This window comes from Eublepharis macularius, chromosome 6 (genome assembly GCF_028583425.1).
Source record: "Eublepharis macularius isolate TG4126 chromosome 6, MPM_Emac_v1.0, whole genome shotgun sequence".
Taxonomy (NCBI): Eukaryota; Metazoa; Chordata; class Lepidosauria; order Squamata; family Eublepharidae; genus Eublepharis; species Eublepharis macularius.
This window is the reverse complement of record NC_072795.1, coordinates 19,272,669-19,291,747: the sequence shown is the minus strand read 5'-3', so window position 1 is coordinate 19,291,747 and position 19,079 is coordinate 19,272,669. Positions and strand designations below refer to the sequence as shown.

General features: G+C 41.7%; 1 protein-coding gene across 1 annotated transcript in view; it reads left to right on the top strand.

Moving 5' to 3' along the window:
• The window catches only part of NAALADL2 (N-acetylated alpha-linked acidic dipeptidase like 2), a 756,283-nt gene that overhangs the window by 234,072 nt on the left and 503,132 nt on the right, over positions 1 to 19,079 (top strand). The window contains exon 2 of the mRNA XM_054984198.1: positions 5,403 to 5,892. Within this exon, the coding sequence (XP_054840173.1) occupies positions 5,403 to 5,892 (490 nt within the window). The remainder of the gene's footprint in view (positions 1 to 5,402; positions 5,893 to 19,079) is intronic.

Here is a 19,079-nt window from a genome sequence, read left to right as displayed (position 1 = left end):
CCTGATTCTACCTGACCTTTTCTCTCTATGTTAAATAAAACATTTTGTTATTAGTGAATTTCAAAATGCCTCTAGTGCCATTTAAGTTGGTTAAAACAAAGGGGAAAAGAAGCAGGCGCAAGGGCATCATGACAGCACCTAGATACATAAATAAATTTTGAGGCACAGTGTGGAAAATTCTGCTCATATAAAAGGGGAAAAAATCCTTGTGAATGTTAAGAGAAACTAAATGAAATTTTGATAAGATTTATTTTTTTAGTGAGGTTTCACCTAACTCTGGTTGGCGCCAAATGATCAACTATGGGACCTTTATATGAACAGAAACAACAGGACAAGAGAACAAATGTAATGTGTGAATTGGATAACATAATTCTTTATACATGAAATTGTTGTTATGTTAGTGTCTATCAGCTGTGTGTCTTTGGGGGAACATCAGCAGATGAGGACCTTCAAATGGCAAATACTTTGTGGGGAAACAGGATTTGCAGATTAGATGTGGCATCAAGCAAGGGACTTTCTTTTGTTAACATGCAACGGGCTGAATCTCGATTTTGGTCTGTTTTGTAATCTCCTTTCCTCACTTTTCAAAGATGACTGCTCACCTCCTTTTCTGAGCGGCTGCATATAAGTAGGTTCATCCAATATGTGACCCAGAAAACACTATCTGGAAGATGGATCTTAGATAAAGAAAATTTATTAATGTGCAACAAGGAGGGGGGAGGAGGCTGCGATGTGGATGTCAGTCAGAAACCCGTCACATTGAGGAGTTAATATCTGTATCTGCATTTCATTCTAATTGATGGGTCTGTCTGCTGTTTGAAAAGCGTTAAATTGCTGCTGCTTATGTGATGGAATGTCTATTGTCATAGTATGAATGAAAACGAAGCCTCGTCCCTGCAGTCAGTTTAGAAATGATTTGTAGAGAATTGACTTTGAATGTTTAGATTAGAGGTCAGAGTTCCACTTCGAGGGTGCACATGTTGAAATAGAAATATGCCTGGAACTGCCACTGTTATACTTGGCCATTATGGAAACCACTTTGCTACGAATACCAACCGGGCAATGATTTTGATTCATTAGAATGGGAAAGAGATGGAGTGGGCGGGGGGGGTGAGAACATGTGGAGCAGATCAAATCAGATTGGTGGGACCAATGGTAAGTAAATTAGTCAGACATTCATGAGCTGTGCATTTATATACAGGTAAAGAAGGAAACATTCTGTCTGGATGGAAGCCTTTTACTGATGCATTAAGCAGAGGGGAATGTCACCTAGAAATTTCCAATTTGCTTTAGTAGATGGCTTGGTAAAATGACCCACTTCACCCCTCGTTTAAGCAGCATTTCTAACCAGCACAATAGTTCTCTCTCTCTCTCTCTCTCTCTCTCTCTCTCACACACACACACACACACACACACACACACACACACACACACACACACATTTGTACCCCACCTTTCTCCCTAATGGGGCTGGGCCATACACATAATGTTTAACCATGATTAGTACAAACCAAGATCCCAAATGTACAGTGAAGCCATGGTTCAGCTATCCTGGTTCTGCCTTGCCTTCCGAAGGAGTGTATATAGGGAGATGCCAGGTGATCTGTTTGACACTTTGCAGAAGAAAGAACAGGAGAAACTGTCATAAGCATGGATTGTGTAACACAGTCTTAATACTTTCAGTCCAATCCTAAACAGATTTACACCCTTTTAATAATTTCTCCCCTGTTTACATTTTTGGATGAGGCACACAGACTTTCCTTGAGATGTGGCACAATTTCACAGACTCCTGAGCAATGTCAAGTTACCTCAACTGGGCTCATCACTCCAAGCATCCTTCGATCCCAGGCTCCAGACCATTTTCTTGAGCTACTGAGCTCCTAGGGAATGCCATAAAGTTCCTCAAACCCAGGTAGCTTTATCGGATCTTTGCTTGCTGTGATTGGCTGCTGCTGTTTTGTGTTCTCGTACAATCTTCCTCTTCAGATGAATAGACTGCAACAAAGCACCTAACAACTGCAGTCTATTTAGGGTCCAATCTACACGTTACAAAATCATTGTGTTGGGGAATAACATGAGGATTTTGCACCAGACAAGTGATAGGAGTGCTCTGCTCCCGCCCACACACATCAGCTCTTTTCTTCTTGCAACCAAAGCAGGCAGAGAAAAGGAACTTTATCTTCTCCCTCTCAGCTTCTCTTGCCTCTGCAAACTGCCTGGTGGCTGGCTCCTTTGTGAAACTTCAGAGTAGCCACATATGTAATGTAAATTTAACCATGAAGTCATACTAGGAGGTCTGCAGATGAGAAAACAGCAGGGGAGAAAGGCTAAAGCCACTCCATCCTGCTTACGTTCATTGCAAGCAGAAAAGAGCTGGGGTGCATACAGGTAGGCGGTAGAAAACTCCCATTGTATATCTGATGCAAAGACTTCGAGTTGTTCTCCAACCAATGCAAGGACTTTGAAATAAGTAGATAAGCCCTTAGTTCATCTTGCCTCCTTCGCTTCCTGGTTTTGCAAACTGTTCTTAGCTGCTGAGACCCACTGCCCTCATTCTCTCTCTGCATCTGCTTGGACTGCCTTTAAGAAACTGCACACAGTTTGTCTCTCCAGCCAAGAATTTTGCCTTACCCTTTGGTTATAGGCTTTGACCTAACCAGCTCACTGAAAAAGAGCTGGACCTAGGAAGATCTGGAGCCTTCTCTCTCTGACAGATGTGGATGCTGGATGTGGGTGGAGGAATGGGAGCAGAAATTTCCATGGGTGTAGCATCAAGATAACTGGCATACAAGTTATACATCTGTTATGTACTGACTGAGCTTCTGTGTAAGCCTGGGCTCCTGAAGCCCTCATTGCTATTGGCTGTTTTTCTGCCGGCTGCATCCAATCCTTACTGTACAATAAAGTCCAATCACAGCACTTTAAATAAGCTACTTTATATTTAGTGAATGCAAAATAAGGATTCTAGCTTTATGTGCCTGTTGGTTGTTGGTTATCATTGGGGCGTGATTTTGTGTGTATATATTAGGCTCATGTTGAGTTTGTGTCATCGGTCCGCTTCTGGTCTTCAATAAAGATGTTGTTATGAAATTCTGACGAGCTGAAATCACTATGAGCAGAAATCACGATACTTAATAACATCCTACGCGTGTCTCACCTGAGCAGGACTTGCAAAATGTGGTGGCAAGGCAACAAGAGTGATAAGACACCTGTCAATAGGGGAACAGCAGGACTTGAGTCCAGCAGCACCTTAGAGACCAACAAGATTTTTAGGGTGAAAGCTTTCAAGATTCAAAGCTCTCTTCTTCAGATACAGAAAGGAGTTTTGACTAGAGATGGGCACGATCCGCATTACAATTGGAAAAAACCCACGATAATGGTGATCGCGCGATCGGGACCCAGCGGATCGTGCTCGGCCACGGCCAACGATGCAGCGATCGGGGAGGGGCTGGATCGGGGCTTGATTGGGGCAATCGTGCTCGGATCGGGAAGCCAGACACTCAGGCGCCAGCAATCTATTCCCCTGGCAACGGAACCAGGGGAATGCCTGAGCTGTGTTTTCCCTTCTTCTGTTGCCCTGGAAACCCGAATGGAAGCCCAGCTTGCCTTGATCAGCAGGGCTTCCTTCCAACCACGGAGCAGCAATGCAGTCACCAGCTGGGAGAAGACACCCAAGGGAGGGAGGGGAAAGGGGGTGTTCTGTAGCCATGGGCACTCCAATCTCATCCCTGCAAACCCTGATAGGCAGCTCTGATGGCTAAACACAGGCCAGACCCCCTGCCCCCTGAGGGGAGACGGCTTGTCACCAGCTCCCCGTGCCTGCCAGGCCCAGTGGCCGCCGCCAACACCCACTTTCCCACAGAGCTGGGAATAGCAGCATGCCCCGCTTTGGCCTCCACAATCCACGATTCACGGATCGGGAACGGGAGATGATCGGTGTGGATCGTTTATTGGGGATTGTCGATCCACGATCGGCTGGATCGTTAATTTATTTTGGATCGTGTCCATCTCTAGTTTTGACTCTTGAAAGCTCATACCCTGAAAAACTTGTTGGTCTCTAAGGTGCCATGGGGCTCCTATGGCTGTTCTGCTGCAGACCACCATGGCTCCCTACCTAAAACTGTCAACAGGGGGCAGCTGTTCAAAAAAGGCTGCCTCATTTATTCCCTACACATTTCAAGATTTTCTGTTTCAAGGCAGATAGCATTCACAATTAAAGTAAGTACTTTGTGTCCACTGCGCAGCTTAATGACAATTCTGCTACTTGTTAAACTGTGTTCATTCTTATTCTTTGTGTGAGTGTGCACATGCACGTATGTGCATACACACATGGGCAGTTCCAGATTTTTCAAGAATAATGAGAGCTGGAAACAAAGGTTTTTTTTTTTAATGGAAGCAGCAGTATTGTAAAGTTTATGGAAATAGAACAGGAAGGCATTAGGACCTCGACCATCTTCAGACTGCCGCCACCCCTTGCTGTGTGATGACAGCAGTGTATAACTAGAAGCTCGCTGGATGGGCGTGGGCCAGTCACACAGTCTCATCCTCACCTACCTCATAGGGTTGTTGTTGTGAGGATAAGACAGAGGAGGGGAGAATAATGTTGTAATTCTTTGGTGGGGGGAGCATGAATAATGACATTAATAATGTCACTGACTAGAAAGAAATTCACATAGAAAATTCATCTTGTGGTACTTGCTGGGTAGAGATCACAATGGGTAGCTGTATTAGTCTGTCTGTAGCAGCAGAAAAGAGCAAGAGTCCAGTAGCACCTATAAGACTATCAAAATTTGTAGTAGGGTATGAGTTTTGTTAGTCTTATAGGTGCTACTGGACTCTTGCTGGGTATAAATATTTATGTAGGATTCCTGCAGGCATTCCAGCATGCCCATAAATTCCATAGTGCTGATGTTGGTGGGGTTAGGATGGATTGTGTTGGATAAGACTAAACAAAACAAAACATGATATGAAGGCCATTTGATATATTCGGGCTGCAAGCCTAAGTACACTTTCTTGGGAGTAAGGCCCACTGAATAACATGGAGACTTGCACAGGGTTGCCCTTTAACACTATCCTCCTAAGCAGGTCTTCTCAGAATCCTACACCGGTCCATTCAATGGGGCTTACTCCCAGGAAGGTGTTCATAGGATGGAACTATAAGCCGTGTTAATAATTTTTAAAGTACCAGAGTAGTTTTGTCAATCATCTCAATGCCTTTGCAGCCATTGACCAGTTGAAAATTTCAAAAAGGTTGAACATTTAGGAAAGGATCAGAACACGGGATTTGCTATGGACTATCGCTCCAATTAAAGGTTTAAGGAATCTAGAATGTTTCATTTCATTTCATTGGATAACAAAGTCAATTAATTTTTTTTTAAAAAAAAAAATCTTGTTCGTAACAGGTAAAAGGATGACGTATCACAAAGTCAGTGCAGACCAGAAGGCACAATACTTGGACAACGAGGATCTGCCAGCAACCACACTTGAACTGGAATGGGACATGGAGAAAGAATTGGAAGAGCTGGGCTTTGACCATTTCCAGTTGGATGGGGCAATCCATCAACAGACGGGAACTATGCAAAACACTGACATTGACTTGGAGCCCATTCAACCATCAGCATCTCCAAAAGGACGGTTCCAAAGGCTTCAAGAAGATCCTGATTATGTCTCCCATTACACAAGGCCTCCACCAAAGAGCAATTGCTGCAGCTTTTACCGGATATTTAAGCTATTTTGCACTGCTGTGTGTTTATTACTTTTGGGGATTTTGATAGGTTATTATGGACATGAAAAATGCCCTCCTTCCCCTGTATCACCAGAACGAAGCGAATCTCACCCCGGCAAGGACATTTTTGAAGAGATTGAAGTTAAAAATCTTGCACAGATTTTCAGGTACGTGAAGTTTACATATAGCTTCTTGGTGCACGTTTTGTACTATTATCTGAAACTTTCCTGAAGAAGCTGATATTTTCGTTCATGAACTCAACCCATGCTTCTGAGGGACCCTTCTTTGTTTCTCTTCTCTCCGTTCTGTTCCTAGAAGCTCTGTATGGACATTTTCAAAGCAGCCCGCCAAAAGGGTGGGACACAGGAATGGCACAAAAGACTACAGATTCCTAGAATGCACTGAACTGGGCAAATAGGAAGATCCTCTATGGAGCATAATATGTGTCCAGTCGCTTCTACGACTGTGACAAAATGGCTTTGTTTGTGTAAAGAAGGCATGTGTTCTGTCATTGTCAGAAATGAGATGACTGGAAGAGACAGGGCTTTTTCTATGATAATGTGTTGCCTATGCAGTTCCTTCCCTGCAGTTGTTTGCCTGAGCTATCTGAGTTTTAGGCTCCAGGTGAAGATATTTCTGTCATCACAGGCATTTACTATTGATCTGGGTATAGTTCAGTATTTTAAATAGCATTTAAAATGTAGTGGTTAAGAGTGGCAGGACTCTAATCTGGAGAACCAGGTTTGATTCCCCACTCCTCCTCTTGAAGCCAGCTGCGTAATCTTGGGTCAGTCACAGCTCTCTCAGAGCTCTCTCAGCCCCTCACAGGGGGATTTTTGAGAGGATAACAGGAACACACTTTGTAAATTGCTCTGAGTGGTTTGTTTGTGAACCGCTTCAGGAGTGGAGGTTATGAGTAGCAAAGGACTCCTTCTCTGAAGAAAGGAGCTTTGAGTCTCAAATGCTTATACCCTGAACATCTTGTTGGTCTCTAAGACATCACTGGACTCAAGTCTTTCTTTCTTTCTTTCTTTCTTTCTTTCTTTCTTTCTTTCTTTCTTTCTTTCTTTCTTTCTTTCTTTCTTTCTTTCTTTCTTTCTTTCTTTCTTTCTTTCCTTCCTTCCTTCCTTCCTTCCTTCCTTCCTTCCTTCCTTCCTTCCTTCCTTCCTTCCTTCCTTTTTTTACAAATACCACATTTTAAAAAATCCAACATACCCTGCCTGCCATGCCTGCACCTGGCATAGTGACATTAAGCTGTTCTATACTGAATCAGACTGTTTGGTCGATCAAGGTCAATATCCTCTAGTCTGAAGGGCAGCACCTCTCCAGGGTCTCAAGTAGAGGTTTTGTACATCACACACGTCCTTTTAAGTGGAGATGCTGAGTATTGAACTGGGGACCTTTTGCAGGCAACACAGATGATCTCCCACTCAGCCACAACCCCACAAAGTCTAGCACTTCTTCTTTTTTATATATATATAATTAAATTTTATTAAAGGTTATCAAGCACATAGTCCAATTTAAGTCTTACTTTTACATTCACATAACAATAACTTATTTACAAGTTTACTATTAACATTTAAAGTTTTTTTTTTCTTTAAATGGTTTTCCTCATATAGATCCATGAAAGTTTTGTTATTCTTCAATTACTTATATTTCTATTAATGACTGGTAGATTGTGTTCGTAGACTGTATGTTGCTTGTTGTAATGTAGTCAAGAAATGGCTTCCACTTACTGTAAAATTCTGTTGTCTTTTCTTTTTCTGAGGATTTTTGAATTCTTTCTGTAATTTTTTCCATAATCATTTGGTCCCACACCTTACTAAGCCATTGGTCTATATTTGGTGCTGCCTTAGCACTCCATTTTATTGTGATTATTGTTTTTGCTGCTACAAATAGACTACTTATGAGTTCTTAAGTCTAGCACTTCTTGATGATTGGTTCACAGTAGAGATGGGCACAAACTGCAATCCAAACCAAAAAAAAGCCACGAACAGCCCAATCTGCTGTTCGCGAACGAGCTGTTCATGAGGCCCCATTCTAAACAAACAAGTGGTTGTCGCAAGCCTCGTTCGTTGCTGTTCGTTGCTGTTCGTCAAGCCAGACAGTCTGGCACCTGCAATCAATTCCCTTGGCAACTTAGGCAGGGATTGTCTGAACTCCTGCTATTGCCCTGGAAACCCCAATCTAAGCCCAATTTAGCTTGATAGGCAGGTCTTTCTTTCAAGTGTGGAGCTACAAATTTGTAACAACAAGGGAGCAAAGAGCAGGGGGGAGGGGGGCTCCCAGCTCTGGCTTAGTTTGCAGACATTGGAGAGGGAGAGAGTTGCTGCTGGCATTTTGATAGAGAGAGTGCATTGGAGCTTGAATTTTCTTTGTGTGTGGTGGGATAGGGATCTACCCCTTCAAGTTCCAGTGCTGCTGCCAGGCTCTGGGGACAAGCTATTATTTATTACTGGTATCTTTCCTGGTGCCTGCTCAGGTCAGGTTTCTGGGAGTGGTACAGTAGGGATCTTGACAGAGGGCCAAGCTACACATGACGAATGACACTTGAACGGCAAGTGGATTGAGTGGAGGGCAAGTGAACAGGGAGAAATACACTTGCTGTTCAAGTGTCATTCGTCATGTGTAGCTTGGCGCTTAGATGATGGCTGGAGGAGAGCCTGCTGGCCCCCACAAACAGCCATCCACGAACATGTTCATGAACAGGGCCATGTCCATCATTCGTGAGTCCCTGTTCATGGATGGCAACGAACAACGAACATCATGTTCAGGGTTTTTTTCTGTTCATGCTCATCTCTAGTTCACAGTTCAAATGGTTTATCTTCTGTACAGTTTGCTTCATTCCCCATGGCAGCTGGCCTTATGACCTTGTTGGTATATGAGAGCCAATGGGATGTAGTGGCTAGAGTGTCAGTCCAGGGTCTGCGATACTGTGAGAAAGCTGTGCAATGGTATAAATTGGATACATTTGGATTTGTTTTGATGCATCGGAATATCCCACTGAGTGGTCCATTGAATGAGCTGAACTTGTGATTAAGCATCACAGCTTAAAACCATTTCAAGTTCCAGATGCTCATTAAACCCCAATGGAAACCATATGGTCTTTGTACCCATAAATTCTGCATTTTTTAGTCCAGTAAAAAATGTACCTGATCTGATGCAGATATGTGATACAATAACGTTCATATTCACCCAATGTGCATTGTGTGAGTAGAAGGATTAATTGTTGACAATACAGCCAATTTGAGGATTGACTGGGATGCGGGGGATTACCAAAGGCAAGGCCTAGGGGCAAGGGCTGGGTTGCCAGCTCCAGATTGGTATATTCTTAGAGATTTTGAGGCTAGAGTCTGGAAAGGACCTCAGTGAGGTATAATGCTATAGAGTTCACCCTTCAACGCAGGAATTTCCTCCAGGAGAACTGATCTCTGTGGCCTGGAGAGCAGTTGTAATTCCAGAAGATCTCCAGCCATCACCTGAAGGTTGGAATCTCTAGGCAAGAGTACTCGCTGGTGTTGATGGAAAGTGCCTGGGGAAGCAGAGAAGCAGAAGGCCTGGAGACCACGGGGTGGAATTTTACATTGTGTTTCAAATTAGTCAGCCAAATGCTTGATGCAGATCACTTAAGGAATATAATTTATGGTGTTTTGATTATTCTGTTTTCTCCCTTCCTCGAACTACAGTAGTTTTATATATTTGCTCTGTTAAGAGCATTCCACAGCAAAGCTTCTACAATAGCCAAAACATTAAACAGTTTACCCTGTTTATGCCTGTAGCACTTAAAGCAGTAAAAGGAATTAACACTTGTGGACCATAAAAACACTTGTTTGGATTTCTTACAGAAAGAGAAATTAATAGGCCTTCCCCTGTGTGCATTTCACATATATGAAAGGTTCCTGATGAATGTTGTAGGTTGGAGCCCAGGTGTTTAATAATATGATAGCCTCAGAAAATTGTTCTGAATCAAAGAGAGATGCCAGTATGACAAATACTTGCAATTTTATATTACAGGAGCATTGCTAATCCCTAAAAAAAGAGTCATCACTTAACACTGACCGCCAATAATGTTATCTGGATTGGTCTCCTTGCGAGTAGGGGAAATTAATGGGAAAGGAGATGGCTATGTGAGAGGGGTAACTGCGGGATAACTCCACCAATATGTACAGGGTCCCCTCCCCAAGGAAGCAAACAAGGCTATGGTCTTAAATAAAAGGGCATCTTTATTGAAGGGGAAGAACTCACACACACACACAAGAGATTGTCCGCAAATACACAAGATGCCTAGGAAAAGCAGTGATGAAAGTGGAATAGATTTCAGGGATTTCAGGGTGATAATTACCTACCCGAAGAGTAGAATAGTCCATGGAGGAAGAGCTTCAAACGTCCCGCGTTTTCGTCCAGGAGAGAGAGAGAGAGACTTAGGGAAAGTGACCCTAAGGGAGTAGTGCTTGGATCCAGGAAGTGTGCACAGTTTGAATGGGGCAAAGCCCCGGTTATTATAGCGCAAAACATATCCCGAGGCTGGGGAGCCCCCTCAGCCATTGGGAGAAAGACTGTAAAGGTCATCTCCAGGGAATGACAAAGGTTTGATTACTTTACTTGCTGCCGGGGTGTGTAAAAAGAAATGCAAAGTCTCTTCTGCTGTCTCACAAAGTGGTAGTTTGCTAATGAATCTCCCTGGAGCTGTGTTGATGAATTTAGATATGAAAATGTATGTTCCCAGAACCAAATTATAAACTTATCAGTGCTGATTGATTGCTCCTTGATTTTAGGGCTGGAATCTCATCACGGAAGAAGAATATCAGAATGTGCTAAGAGGGGTCAAACCCTTTCTTATCACAGCTCACTCCCGCAGCTGGAGAGGCAGTAAAATCAATCACTTCCAGTCCTTGGCATTTGCATGAATGCCTCATTCATGCCTTAATCTCCTGGACAGGACTCAGCAATGCTGGCTGGAATTCCCCTGCTGCAGATCAGGCTGCATTAATTTTTATATTGCTGGCTGCTATCAAACAGCTATTAAATATGGCGGAGGCTGGGGCTGACTACTTACAATTATACCACTGTAAGCTTGACACATCACTGGATATTATTCTATTGTAATCATTTGTCTCCTGTATTTTCAAGGAGAATGTTTATAGCTGCTCAATGTCCAATGAGGTCTGGCTCCAGTCTATAAAAATTAGGAATGATTTCCATTTTTTAAAACATTCTTTCTACAAAAATACCCCCATTTCCAAGTTGCTTCTCCCTCATGTGAATCAAATTGGCACCACTTTCTATTCCTTTGCATCAGTTTCTTGCTCTAAAATATATTAGTTTGTCAGTGTCATTTGTACATCTGGAAGTCAGCATTTATATATTAAATGACCTGCATTGTTTATATGTATGGCATTAAATGACAATATTGTCCATTACTGATACTATCACAAAAAAACCTCTGTTTGCCATACATACCTACATGTCAATCTACTAGTGTGGCCAAGTCTCCCCTGGCAACCAGTGGGGGGACTTACTGGGTCAGGAGGGGCTTGCCTAGGGTTGGCTGGAGAACTCCCAGAATTACAACTGATCTCCAGGTGACAGAGGCCAGTTCCCCAGAAGAAAACAGCTATTTTGAAATGTGTACTCTATGGCATTATAGCCTGCTGAGGTCCCTCCCCTCCCCAGGCTCCACTCCTACAATCACCAGGAATTTCCCAACCCAAAGTTGGCAATCCTAGACTCAACAGCAACATCTTTATGTCACCAGTGACATGCTGACATCACTCCCCATGCAGCAGGAAGTGATGTCAGCATGTTATTGGGGGACACTGGGACATTGTATTATTTGGGCAATACTCTAGAGTTTTGTCAAAATGCCTGAGTGGCCTCAGCATCCCCTGGAGACATATTTACATTACTTCCTGGCACATGAGGAGTGACAGTTCATCACGATTCTTCTGATGTGCCCCCATTGCCCACCATCCCCCCCATCAGCCAGCTGATGGGAAGCGCCAGCACTTGGGGCACTGGCAGTGGGGAATCTACTCAACCAAATCTGGTAGAGTCTGGAATCTACTCAACCAAATGCTAAAAAATCAACAACTGAAACCCCCAATGAAAATATAAACCAATAGAAACCAAATGTGGAATACATTCATACTGTGACTAGGTTTCATTTGTCACATCCGAAATTGAGGATTAGCATTTTAATATCAGTTACAAAAGTCCAGGCCTTCTTAAATGGAAGCCACTGGAGAGGTCATTTCTGTCTGAACAATGTAATCATTGTAATCCAAAAAGGAATGGGAGGGCACATTAATGCGACTGTAAATAACTTCCAATGTGTGGGACAAGATATGTTTTTCATTGCTATGAGGCAGCATGAAATTTTTACTTCTCTGCTTATTTGTCCTATGTGTGGTAATGGCCACAGGCCTTGAAGAGTACAACCAAGGTAGCGGCACTTGAAATAAATTCCTGTAGTTCAGAATCTGCTCATTTAGTCTCTAAGCAGCAAACTGAAGCCTGAGGACAGATTATCCCCCCACTCGACACCCCCATAAATATGTATTGTAGCTGGTTTCAGCTAGAATAGTTTTGAAGGTTTCTGTTGTAGAGCGCAGATAGACATAACTGAATTCCAAATGCAGATGTCAGTGGGAGGAGAGCTCCACAGAGAGCTTTCAAAGTTGGTACATCGCAGCTCCAGGTGGAACGTGATGTGTTCATTTTGATGGGATTAGATGGAAAGCTATGGCTTTTTGATGACACTTACAAATGATGCCCAATTCAGATGCCAGCGAAGACCCGACATTTCTCTTAATCTTCAAAAAGTCAATTGGTTTGCTGGCTAGAATAGGCTAGGATATGTTTCTGTGGTTCTTTCTTTCTGCATCCGTGCCATGGTGCTTTTACAAGTGAGTTCTCTGCAACAGAAAATTAATTTTGAGTCGTATACCACAGGGTCAGTATCGTGAACCCTGGGCTGCTGGTTATAGGCATTTTAAGTGAATATCAGATGAGCTGATGTAATGTGGGGGCAGGTCCCATTCCATAACAGGAGAGCTCCTGGTATTGCTCCCTCCCCTTAAGTGGTTGGGTTGTGATTCAAAAAGTTTGAGTGCCACTTCTGCAATGAGCTCAGCAGGGGGCCTTACGTAAGCCCCTCCTCTCAGCCCCAGCTCTCCAGCTGTATTGTGGGGATAATAATAACACTGACTTTGTTTACTGCTCTGACTGGGGCACTAATCTGTGTAGAACAGTGGCATATACGCATAGCTATTATGATTATTATTACTGCTATACTACTACTACTACTACTACTACTACTACTACTACTACTACTACTACTACTATACATGCTGGTAGGCAAAAAAGTGGATCACTGGCATTGTGCTTAGGGATGGAGATCGAGGGGGGCAGGGCTTACCTTTTCAGTATTGCACTGATGCCATGACAGTATTTCTGGGGCAACCCATAGAGTTTTGAGTGAATCTTAGAGTGTCACACCAACATAATGGTGGCATGTGCTCACAGTGACATTGTGTGTTAGTGCAAAGCTGATGAACTGGTCCAATTTCTTTTTAGATTTTGGAGTTTTGAATGACTTGGTCTTGTTTCTGAAACAGAAGATGTGCATTAAGATTCTTTTTTTTAATTTCTGAAGGTTGTATTGTGCTGCACATTTGCTATTGCCCTCAGCCCCTCCATTTTTGTATTTTCTTATTCTCTGAAGCCTTTTGTTCTTGTATGAAGACTGTCCAATTGTGTCAGAATAATACAGCGTATTATGCAGGAGCCACTGTGGCACTGTGAAGGCCATGCACCTCCATCCCTCTGTAAAATGTAAATTGCATGCTCATAAAGACCCAATTTGCCTTAGGATTCATTGGGGAAGGGAGAGAGGTTTAACTGTTCACCTTCAGCTTGGGTAGGGTTGCCAGCCTCCAGGCAGTGGCTGGAGATATCCCGGAATTACAACTGTTCTACAGGCCACAGAGATCAGTTCACCTGGAGAAAATGGCTACTTTGGGGGGGGGGGGGTGGACTCTATGGAATTATGCCATGCCAAGGTCCTTTCCCTCCCCAAACCCCACTTTCTCCAGGTTTCACCCCCCAGATCTCCAGGAATTTCCCAACTTGGAGCTGGCAACCCTAAGCTTGGGTCATGGATCCATACTGGCTCCCTGGTATTGCCATTAGCTTTTGAAAGGGACAAAAAAGATATGTTCTCTTGCTAATGGTAGCCTGATTTCAATAGAAGGGTTAAATCCTCTCGCCCTTTCCCACAAGGCCCTGCAGCACGCTGGAGCTCTGCAAGTTTGCTCTTTGGAGTTTGCAGATGTGCACGAGGGGTATGATTTCCATCTGGTTTCATCCCTTAATCTTGATGCTGTCTGTCATTTTAGCCAAGCTCATGTTGTCGTGTGGATAAAATAGAGGAGGGCAGTTTAGAGGGAGTGGAAGAAGCAGGAGCAGGTAGACATGGCTTCTGGGTCCAGGGGCTAGGTCTACCACAGGGGAGCTTTAAAATTTAAATGACATTTACAGGGCTGTGGCAGCATCCCCCTTGCAGCTCTCTCTCATTCACCATTCCTACCACCTCTGCTCTATTTACATTTTTGAAAGGCTGCTGATTCTAAAGGGCAATAGACCTGGCCTTTGAGTCCAGACCTGTACTTCCTATGGATTCCTTTTTTTTTTTTTTTGAAAAATTTTTATTGGGTTAGAACATTTTTATTTTTACATTACAGTCAATTTTCCCCTAATTTTTCGTTTCTAACCCCCTCCCTTTCCCCCCCTTTTGTTGACTTCCAACAGCTTTCCCACCCTCTGTCCCTTTTCCCTTACTTCTATTAAGTTCCTCTGTCTAAAACAGATATACATTCTCCATTATATTAAGCAGTACATCTTTAACTCCTTTACTTATTATACACCCAAACTATACGTCTTTAGATAAACAATTTATCCCATTTTCCAGTTTTGAATAATTCTATATAAACCTATATATCATAAACCATAAAAATTTCCCACATTTAAATCAAACAATTTGATTTGTTCTCTATATATTACTCATTTCAACTTTTTATGGTAATTCTATATAACTCCTCAGATACTCAATCAATTTAACTCTTCTATATATTCAGTTTGGTGCATATAAATCTTGTCAAAGAAAGAAAATATTGTTAGTTAGTCAATCCTCATGTTTAAACCTTATCATTAATTATTCTCTATCAGTTGACCTATACATATCTATATATATCTCAATCAATTAATCTAACTGCTTATAAATTCACATTTCTCTTCCTCCCCCGGTAAAGTCACCCCTCTCTTTTATACTTTTATTATATTTCAGTAGTTCTCAAACTGCCACAGTTTTCCTCCCACCTCCCATTTCTTCTCCAGGTATTGTTTCAGCTTCTCCCAGTCTGTGTTGAACTGCCCTGAGTCCAGGTCTCTCAGTTTTCTTGTCATCTTGTCCATTTCAGCCATATACAGCAATTTGTAGATCCAATCTTCAATAGTTGGTACTTCTTGTACTTTCCATTTCTGCGCATACAAAAGTCTAGCTGCTGCAGTCATATAAAAAATCAACGTCCTATGATGGGCTGGAATTCCCTCCATTCCCAAGTTTAGCAGCAGGAGTTCTGGGTTCTTATTTATTTGAAACTGTAAAATTTCACTCATTTCTCTTATTATTTCCCCCCAGAACTGCCTAGCTACCTCACACGACCACCACATATGATAGAGGGAGCCCTCATGTTTCTTACATTTCCAGCATTTATTAGAAGTATTCAAGTTCCCTAGCGCAATCTTCTTTGGTGTCATGTACCAACGATAGATCATTTTGAAAATGTTCTCTTTAATATTGATACATGTCGTTGTCTTCATTGTAGTTTTCCACAAGTATTCCCATGCCTCCATTGTTATTTCTTTATTGAAATTTATAGCCCATTTCACCATCTGTGTTTTAACTATCTCATCCTCAGTATACCATTTCAGCAATACTTGGTATACCTTGGATATTCTTTTCTTGTCTTCTTTAAGAAGGGTCTGCTCTAGTTCCGAGTTCTCTGTTCGTATGCCCCCTTTTGCAAAGTCTGAGTTGTATAAGTCTCTAATCTGTCTATACTGGAACCAATCATAGTTAGGTGATAGTTCTTCTTGCGTCTTTATTCTAAGTTTAGATACTTCAATCTTAGTTATTTCTTTGTACGTTAAACATTGTTGTTCATTATCCACAGCTCTCGGATCTATCACCTCATATGGAACCACCCACAAGGGGGTTCCTTCTTGTAGGTAAGTTCTATACTTCTTCCAGATTGTAAATAGACTTCTCCTTACAAAATGATGCAGGAACATCGAGTTGACCTTTACTTTGTCATGCCATAGGTATGCGTGCCATCCAAAAATTTTTTTATATCCCTCTAGGGCTAATAGTTTCTTATTCTTTAATGTCATCCACTCTTTTAGCCAAACTAGGCAGATTGCATCATGGTAAAGTCTCAGATTGGGCAGTTGCATTCCGCCTCTCTCCTTTGCATCTTGTAAAACTTTTACTTTCACTCGAGGCTTCTTGCCTGCCCAAACAAAATCTGATATTTTCCTCTGCCATTTTTCAAATTGTTTAGAGTCTCTGATGATTGGTATTGTCTGTAACAAAAACATTACTCTTGGTAACACATTCATCTTAACTGCTGCAATCCTGCCCAACCATGACAGGTTCAATCTATTCCATTTGATCAAGTCTCTCTCTATCTGAGTCCATAATTTTTCATAATTATTCTTGAACAAATCAATATTTTTTGCAGTCAGCTCAACTCCCAAGTATTTCACCTTACTAGTTACTTCACAATCCGTTGTTTCCATTAACAATTGTTGTTTCTGCTTAGTCATGTTTTTGCATAATATCTTTGACTTCTTTTTGTTAATGAAGAAACCTGCCAAGTCTCCAAACTCCTTGATCTTGTCTATCACTTTTGGCATGTTCTCCAGTGGGTCTTCTACAATTAACATTATGTCGTCTGCAAATGCTCTGACCTTATATGAATAGTCCTTTATCTTTATTCCTCGTATTTCCTCATCTTGTCGGATTTGTATCATCAGAATCTCCAATACTAAGATGAACAACAATGGAGATAACGGGCAACCTTGTCTTGTTCCTTTACTAATCGTCAATTTCTTGGTCAGTTCATCATTCACTACAATTGCTGCAGTCTGGTCTCTATAGATTTCCTTGATTGCTCTGACGAATCTTTCTCCCAGTTGTAGCTTTTCCATAGTGGCAAACATAAAGTCCCAGTTTAAATTGTCAAACGCTTTTTCGGCGTCTACAAAGAAGAAACCAACCTCTTTGTCACAACGCTTGTCGTAGTATTCAATAGCATTGATCACTGTCCTTAAGTTGTCTCTTATTTGTCTGTCTGGCAAAAAGCCTGCTTGTTCCTCCTCTATGACTTCCGAGAGCCACCCCTTCAATCTCTCCGCCAATATCTTCGCAAAAATTTTATAGTCATTATTAAGTAATGATATAGGTCTGTAATTTTTCACGTTGGTCAGGTCTTGGCCCTCCTTTGGGATCAATGATATATTCGCTTCACTCCAAGTATCTGGAATCCTTTGATCCCTAAAAACTCCATTCATCACCTCTTTTAGGAATGGTGCCAGTTCATTGGCCATTGTCTTATAAAATTTAGCCGTAAGTCCATCTGGCCCTGGCGCCTTTCCTAGATTTGCAGATTGTATTGCCTTGCTTATTTCCTCGTCAGTTACTTCACTGTTCAACTTACTTCTCCAAGCTTCCGAGATTTCTGGAAGTTTGGTTTTCTCCAGATATGATGCTATTGATTCTTTGTTTACTTCTTTTTTATTATACAGCTTAGCATAGAATTTATAGAAGGCTCTACTAATGGTAGTCTGCTCCAAGTACGTTTTATCTTCTTCACATATTTTATTTATTATTTTCTTTTCCCTTTTCTTCTTCAATTGCCATGCCAAATATTTCCCAGGTTTATTAGCACCCTCAAACGCTTTTTGATTCAGTCTTTTAAGATTCCACTCCAATTCTTTATTACTCATTGCTGTTAGCTGTTCTTGAAGAATTTTGATTTCCTGGTATATTTTCTTTTTCCCTGGTCTCTTTTTTAACTGTACTTCTTTGGCTTTTATTTTCTCCTCAATCTCTTGTCTTTTCTCCTCTTTCTTTTTTCTTGCTCTGCCATTTAAGTCCATTAGTATGCCCCTTACAACCGCCTTGTACGCATCCCAAACTTTATTGGTTGGTACTTCTTTATTCACGTTGTATTGTATAAAAAACTTTGTCTCTCTTCTCAATATTTCCATATTCTCACTTTCCTGTAACAAGTCCTCATTTATTCTCCAGGCTTTCCTTTTTCTCCTTTTTCCGAATTTCCACATAATTGGGTTGTGATCTGAGCCTACCATCGGCATTATTCCTACCTCCTTAGTCCATAACGCTAAGTCCTTTGAGGCCCAGATCATATCAATTCTTGATAATGTAAGATGCCTTGCAGAATAAAAAGTAAACTGTCTGGTTTTAGGATATTCTCTCCTCCATACGTCTTCGAGAGTCTCTTGTTGAATCAACTCAAAAAAAAGCTTTGGCAATAATCCTCTTTTCTTTTGTGCTTTTGTAGTCTTTTTGTCTAGTTCCAAATCTGTCACTCCATTGAAATCTCCAGCAAGAATTATCTGGTCATATACAAGATCGTCTAAGTGCTTCCTTAAGTCCTCAAAGAAGCTTTCCTTTGCACCGTTAGGTGCATAAAGTCCGACTACCAACACTCTCTTTAAGTTCCAGTTACACTCCACTGCTACAAATCTAGCTTCCACATCTCTCATAACAAATTTTGGCTGCAGCTCCTCTTTTATATACAACACCACTCCTCTTTTTTTCTTGTTGGAAGCCGCTACAAATTCTTTGCCCAATTTTCCAGATTTTAAATATTTTACATCCTGTTTTCTAATATGGGTCTCCTGCAAACAAACAATATCACATTTTTGTTTTAGTAGCCAATGAAAAATATTTTTTCTCTTATTCGGTGAGTTTAGTCCATTTACATTCCAAGATAATACTTTACTCTCCATATTCATGGTTTTGTTGGTAAGTCTTTTTCATTGTCCTTAATAAATCTCTCCATCTCCCGCTCAGATCTGATACGCTTTTTTGCCCCTCCAAACTCAAAGGACACTCCTTCCGGTAACTCCCATCTGTACCTAATGTTCATGTCCTTCAAAGTCTGAATTAACACTCTATATTTTTTCCTGTCCAGTAACACTGATCTGGGCAATTCCTTCATTATGATAATCGTCTTGCCATCAATCTCCAATGGGTCTTGAAATTGTT